The following is a 7,213-nucleotide window of genomic DNA, read 5'->3' on the forward strand; positions in this document are numbered from 1 at the left end:
CCCTCCATCCCAAAATATAAGAGAAAGGTGTGGTAGCTCCCGTGTGTCCCTACACCCTCATGAACAGTCAATTCAAAAAAATAGAAAACCAAGTAAAAAATTGAATTTTTTCGACATCAAATATACTCATACAATTAGATGCTTGCAAATTTTCGTCGAGAAATAGCATCTGGTGAGCCCTAAAATGAGAAAAAAAATATTGCTCAAAAGTGCTCAAAACTTTGAGGAATGTTTTTTCTTCTTCTGTAGAGCTCCTCAAATGTTTTTTCTCCATGAAATCTTGTAAGCACCTACAAAGTTTGAGCATACTTGATTTCACAAAATTTGAGATTGTTTTATTTTGTTTTCTAGTTTTTCAAATTTATTGTTCATAAGGGTGTAGGGACAGCCTCAGTAGCGGACCTAGCCCATTGGGCCAGGGTGTGCCAACAGTGCAACTGTACATATAAATTTATTTTCTTTTTTATCATTTGGTATAAAGGCTATTTCCCTATTTCAGGGTGGGCCGTGGCCCACCATGTCCACCTCTACCTCCGCCACTAGACAGTCGGGAGCTAAAAAACCACTCTCGAAATATAATGCATATTTAATTTGTCCTAAGTTTAATGAAAGCCCCTTTCATGCAAAACAAAACAATTATGAAGTTTGACCAATTATATGGAAGAATATATGAGCATTTAAAACCAATCGACATTGATTCAGTATCAACGATTTGATTCTTTTTTTCCAGGTGAATACAATATAATGTATTATACTAGTAATGATTATTTGATTGACTAGGACAATGCATATGCGTTGCAACGGGATAAAAATATTCTAGTGATTTATATGACCATATTAATGCAATGGTGTAAAGAAATATTTATCAAACCATGTCCGTGATTCTTTTAGTACTTTATAGTTAAATAAGAAGTCCGGTAAGTAAATTAAAATGAACTTGGTTCAGAAGATAAATAAATTAAGGTGATTGATTATGATACGGGTAAGGTTGGACAAAGAGGTGATGGGAATAAAAGTGAAACATGAAATCTTACAGTATTTTTAAAGTAATATAAAAAATATAATAGAGATAAACATATATAGATATAGATATAGATATAATATAGATATAGAGATATGCTAGAAGTGGAAATAATGTGCTCAAAATGCATGCACCAAATAGCTACTCCGATTATGGATATGGGTTGACGTGGAAGGCACCGAAACCGACCACAACGTACGGCACGTGTGGCATGCATGCTACAGTATAAAAGGAAAGTGACGCATAACATTAACACTCCCGGCTCACCCATAATGAAACTTGATATAAACCTCCGCCGCTGCCTGGCCAGTGGTCTGGTCACTCTCTTACGGCGGGGCTTGGGTCAAGCATAGGAAGGGAGGCCTGCCAGCGACGAAGCCATGGCCATGTTCGCGATGGAGAGCGTCATGCTGCCGGCGAGCATGGTGCTGGTGCAGCTCTTCTCCATCTTGCTAGTGCTTCTCTCCAAGCTCGCCCTCAACACCGGCATGCGGCCCTTCGTCCTCCTCGCCTACCGGAACCTCATCGGCGCCGCCGCCGTCGCGCCCCTCACCTTCGTCTTCGAGAGGTTTGTTCGTGCGCGCACACCATCGACGCCCCTCTTTAATTTGGTTCTCTAGCTAATTCTTAGAGGTAATAAACGGTTCTGTCACGCACAAAAGCAATAACATAACTTGTTTGTTCTCTCCATTATTTTCTTCTTCGGTCGGCTAGTTTTGTTTGTAGAATAATTATTAGTTTCCTTTCTCAAAAAGAAAAATAAAAATTAATTTCCAATCGCGCAATTAATGGATGAACATTATAAGACATAAGAGACACTGGCCATCGGAGAGAGCACCACTAAAATTTTCTGATAATAAGACCTGCTACAATGCTTGCATAGTTCGCTAGCTGCATGATCGCCATGACACAACAATGTGTATGTAAGACGGCGTGATCCACTTATCTACCCTTCAGCATAGAAAGCCAGACAATTAGCTCTGTGGCCCAGGGATTGTAGCCTATGTCCTGAAAAAGAAAAAAGGGAAAGTAAAATAAGAACAATTTACTCCAAGTTACTACTACTTCAGTTCTTTAAAGTTGACTTTGGTCTGCAAAAACGAAAAAACCCCACCCCACATGTATCATAACTTATTTTTCTAAGAGAGCCAGATATCTTAACCAAAAAGACGATATTGCTTACGACGGTGGTTATCTGTCAGTTCCTGGCATGCATAATCCTTGACTGAAAACAAAGATAAATACCAAACACACAGTCGGATGCGGTAAGCGAAGATGTTCTAGTTTGCACCAATGCTTGACGCCTTGTCATTTCAATACACCATTTTCCGCTCAACGTTCCCAGTGATTACTTGCTGGCAGTGCCGTTGCTAATTTGTCATTTCCTGACTGACATCACCTTATCTCGCAGGAAAAAAGCCAAAATCCCAAACCTCATAGAGTGGGGCTGGATTTCCATGAATGCCACATCCGGGTTAGCACAATCTGCCAACTTACTCACTACGCTACTTTTTTTAGTAAGGTCGGTGTGAGCAGGCACGTTGAGGACACGAGGCATGCAGATGGCGACGTTGTACACTCAAACATGCCACTCGTGCGTACTGTCCGCCCAAGATACACTTTGGACTCTATTCCCTTGACCATTTTTCTGCTGACATACACAGGGTTATCCTGGCGATGGGGCTGTACTACTATGGACTGCGCGGCACCAACGCCACCTACTCCGTCGTCTTCCTCAACCTCATCCCCATCGTCACCTCCGTGGTCGCCATCCTACTCCGGTACTCGTCCTGACATGCATGAACAAATCTTCACGTGCGCAACGTGACAGTGATTAGCTACGTAGCATCATTGACGAGCTCCCCCGGCCTCTCTGGTTCTCCAGGGCAGAGAAGCTGGTATTCAGGAAGTGGCATGGAAAGATGAAGCTCTTGGGCATCGTGGCCTGCGCCGGGGGAACAATGGTGGTTAGCCTGTACAAGGGCAAGATGCTGCACCATCCTTGGCCGACCCACCTGCTGAGGTCCCATACTCAGGCGGCCGCAGCTCCGGCAGCTCACCACAACATGGTCATCGGCACGTTGTTCCTTTGCGGTAGTTGCCTCGGATATGCCTTCTGGTTCATCATACAGGTGCCATACTGACCTTGGAATAATCTGGCAATAGTACATTTTGGCAATTGCTTCACTTCAACATTTGCAATTGCTTCACCTCAACATTTTTGCAATTGCATCTACAGGTTAAGCTTGCCAAGGTATTCCCATCTAGGTACTGGGTGGCGACGCTGACGTGTCTGTCGGGAAGCCTGCAAGCATTCGTCATCGGCATCCTGATCGACCCTCACACGTCCGCATGGAGGCTCAAGTGGGACCTGCAGCTCCTAACCGTTGTCTACTCGGTAAGACGTTGGCTTCCTGTCTGTCATCTCTCGTACGTCTCACAAACATGAAATCATGTCGATGCTTAATTTGTGTTTCACTTCCAAGGGGGTGTTCAACACCGGTGTTGCATTGGTCCTCATGTCGTGGGCGGTGAAGCGTCGTGGGCCCATCTACCCCTCCATGTTTAATTCCCTCGCGATGGTAGCGACGGTGATCATGGACTCGACACTGCTTGGCACCAGCATCTTCTTAGGCAGGTGAGCTAGCCTCTCGACCAGGAGGATAAACCTTATCAGTTTAGTCAGTCCATATATGTATGTCAAATCTCAGCTCCCATGATATCATCAACAGCATGATTGGGACGGTGCTGGTCATTGTGGGGCTATACGCATTTCTGTGGGGGAAAGGGAAGGAGCTGCGGGAAGCTATGTCGCTAACGAAGAACGCCGGTGAGAATGAAGACCCTAGAGATGGTGATGAGCATGGTGAGCCAGTGTTGGAGGTGCGTCGTCGCGGCGATGAAATAGCATAGGGTGTGTTCATCCTGACCAAAGGTGGTGTAAATGTGCGGTCATTTACATTAGAACTATCGAGACTATGGATTAAGATTTGGACATCTTCAGAATTCAACATCCTGTATTTGTTCAATGAGCATTTAATCCATTATCATGTTTCCATTTTATTTATCTTTGTTTTTTTTTTGCGGGGAATTTCAGCCCTCGTCAGTCTATATTGTCTAATTGTGTGATTTTCTTTTACATACTCCCTCCATTCCACAATGTAGTCCATATTAGGTTTTTAGGAAGTCAAGCATGTCTATGTTTGACCATGTTTGTTGAAGAAAATATTGACATCCAAAATTCAAATTTAGTATCACTAGAATCATCATGAAGTGTACTTCTGTATTTGATTTATTTAGTATTTTATAGCCCGGTGGTTTATTCTATAATCTTGGTCAATCATAGAAATGTTTGACTTTTGCAAAATTAAGTACGCACTACATTATGGAATGAAGGGAGTATGTGGTTTGTCGACATTAATATTATACAATCAAACGTAATATGATCATATACACACTTCAAACATTATGAATTTATGATACATAGAAATATCACTGGAATGGAAAACATCTTAAATAATGGACTAGTGACCAGTGGGCCATTACGTAACAACAACCCCCCCCCCCTCCTCCGGTGCCGCGCCCCGGACAACTGTCACCACCGCCGCCGCCCAAACACCTCCACTCTCATGCTTCTTGAATGCCGCTGCCCCCGGTTCCTATCGCCGTGTAGTGGTGGTGGCCCCCTGCCGCCAAACGGTGCCGACGGAGGCTCCTCTTGGTGGCATCGGCAGTTGTCTGGGTAGGCTAGGGGCAACGATGGCGCTCGCCGGTGCGGGCAAGCTGGAGGGTGGCGTCAGGGGCGCAGCGGCGGGTTTGATGCAGCGCGCCGGCGGTTTTTCCCTGGCGATGTTGCATAGAGGGCGCGGGTCTAGGGTCCTTTCAGCACGGCCTGACTTGTGCCGGGATGGGCGAGGACGTTGGAGGCGGTGGACCAAAAGGACGATGGTGGCGATGTGGAAGGGCGCGAGGACGATCGCGACGGCGGCAACGAGAGAAAGGGAGAAAGAAATTTTTGGGGATAAGGTATGAGCGGTTGCGGGTGGATAAGGCGATACCATGCAGTGGCGGGTGGCGTGTAATGCCCACCACAACTAACTTCAAGTGGCGGGTGGTACTAAGCGCCCGCTACAGCTAATTTGAAGTGGCGGGATGCACTAAGCGCCCGCCACAACTAAGTATTTGAGCCACGACATAGGATTAATACACACCATCCAAAGCATTTGAACTTCAAACTTTTTATATGATTGATACACAATATCCAGAGCCCTATGCTCAAATTTGGCCACTTTTCGGGTTGATCCGCTATTTTCGAGGCATTAGCTGATTTTCCGGGCACTCGAAAGGAAACGCTCTTCAGATGGAAATAGCGTCCAAATGAGCTCCGTAAGGGATAAAACTTGACATGGTGTCTTCATTGGACCCATGTAGGATGTGATAAAAATTTGAGAGAGTTAAGATAAAAACTTGATGCACCTGGTGGACAAACCAAACACTCTTCACCGAAGTGTCATGGTTTCAAACGGAAAACCACAACTTGCCACGCTGAAGCCATTTTTAAAAATTATTTGAAATTCAAACTTTTTTATGATTTATGAACACCGTCCAAAGCCCCATCCTCAAATTTGGTCATTTTTTGAGTTGGTCTGCTATTTTCGAGGCATTAACTGATTTTCCGACCACTAAAAAGTGCAAAAAGCTTTGAGCGTGCAAACAGGATCGAAAAGGGATCAAACATGAGATGGTATCTTTGTAATACCCCTATATGGCGTGGTAAAAAATTGACAACATTACTATAAAAACTTGATGCACTTCATGTACAAACTAAACACTCTCCCATGAAGTGTCGGGGTTTGGAACGAAACCCGGGCTACTCCATTTATTTAAATCATTTGGACTTCATACATTTTACGTTAGTACGTAATACACACCATCCAAAGCCCATGCTCAAATTTGATACGCCGAGTACTATTCTAGGTTTAGTAAATATGATTTTCTGAGGATTTTTTTGGACCTAAGATATGTGTGGCGGGCGGCTCATATAGCCCGCCACTGCTAACTCTTTGGAAATTTTGATTTTTTTTGTACCGTTTGCCTAAATATTGATGTGGACGGCATAAGTTTCGCCCGCCACTGTTGCGAGACAAACTAGTGGCGGGCATTCCTGACGTGCCCGCCACTGCTTGCTTTCATCACGCGAACAAATTTGGAAGAGTTCATGAGTGACGGGTCACTAATTTGGCTCGTCACTGCTGTCGCAATTTCACTGGCGGGCAGTTAATTTTACCTGCCACTTGTACTTTTCCAAAAAAACAGTGGCGGGTGCCTGACTGCGCTCGCCACTAATTTGAGGCCATCTATAAGCCTTTTCCCAATAGTGCAATGGTGATTTTCAATCATAAGTTTGAATTAATCTTGATATAACTTAAGGTACTTTCTACGATTGTGCAGTCAGTGCGGCGAAGGACCTACATGCAATTGTACTTAAGGAGGAGAGGCATCCGTCGAAAAGTGCGATAATGACCTATGCAAGAGTGTCGTTAGAGAGATGGAGCGGTAGTTGAATGACGCATATGATGGACCTGCATGCAGGGGCGTAAAGGGTGGTGCGACATAAATCTTTCCTGAAGGCTTCTACTATGGCATCAGTGATGGAAAGAAGCTGCGAGAGCGACAATTTTCCAAGCATGAATGGCCGGTGTGTTTCTGATGATGGGATAAAATCACTGAAAAAAATAGCGCGCTATAGCGTCGCTAATAGCACGCTATAGCGTATTGAGAATTGCCTCGCTAAATATATCGATATACAATGTCTCGCTAATAGCACGCTATAGCACGATATAGCACGCTAATAGCATATTTTAAGGTCGCCGCTATTTTGCTATAGCGCGCTATTTTTTTCATTGGATAAAATGGATGGCGGATTTCTTTTGGTGGATGGTGATACGTCTTCATCGTATCTACTTTTCTTAACGTTTTTGCTCTTGTTTTGGACTCTAATTTGCATAATTCGAATGAAACTAACCCGAACTGACGTTTTTTCAGCAGAACTACTATAGTGTTGTTTTTTGTACCGTAATACAAGTTTTCGGAATTGGACGTAACTTTTTGGAGAATTATTTTGGAATATATAAAAATTACTGAAACCAAGACCCACTGGAGGGGGGCCAGTTGTCCACTAGGCACCAGGGC

General features: G+C 44.2%; 1 protein-coding gene across 1 annotated transcript; it reads left to right on the forward strand.

Annotated features, from left to right (window-relative positions):
- The first annotated feature begins 1,293 nt into the window (after positions 1–1,293).
- LOC123099398 (WAT1-related protein At5g64700-like) lies at positions 1,294–4,092 on the forward strand. Its single transcript, XM_044521565.1, has 7 exons — positions 1,294–1,589; positions 2,433–2,495; positions 2,686–2,802; positions 2,907–3,153; positions 3,261–3,419; positions 3,508–3,659; positions 3,754–4,092. The coding sequence occupies exons 1-7, from the start codon at positions 1,402–1,404 to the stop codon at positions 3,932–3,934; spliced, it is 1,107 nt and encodes a 368-aa protein (XP_044377500.1). The 5' UTR covers positions 1,294–1,401; the 3' UTR covers positions 3,935–4,092.
- Positions 4,093–7,213: the final 3,121 nt, after the last annotated feature.

This window comes from Triticum aestivum, chromosome 4D, assembly GCF_018294505.1.
Source record: "Triticum aestivum cultivar Chinese Spring chromosome 4D, IWGSC CS RefSeq v2.1, whole genome shotgun sequence".
NCBI classification, from domain to species: Eukaryota; Viridiplantae; Streptophyta; class Magnoliopsida; order Poales; family Poaceae; genus Triticum; species Triticum aestivum.

Excerpts from the sequence above, each read along its gene's own strand:
- LOC123099398 (XM_044521565.1), top strand. The coding sequence starts at position 1,402 with ATGGCCATGTTCGCGATGGAGAGCGTCATGCTGCCGGCGAGCATGGTG. Across the intron at positions 2,496-2,685 it reads TCCATGAATGCCACATCCGG|GGTTATCCTGGCGATGGGGC; the intron begins GTTAGCACAATC and ends TGACATACACAG. Across the intron at positions 3,660-3,753 it reads ACCAGCATCTTCTTAGGCAG|CATGATTGGGACGGTGCTGG; the intron begins GTGAGCTAGCCT and ends TATCATCAACAG.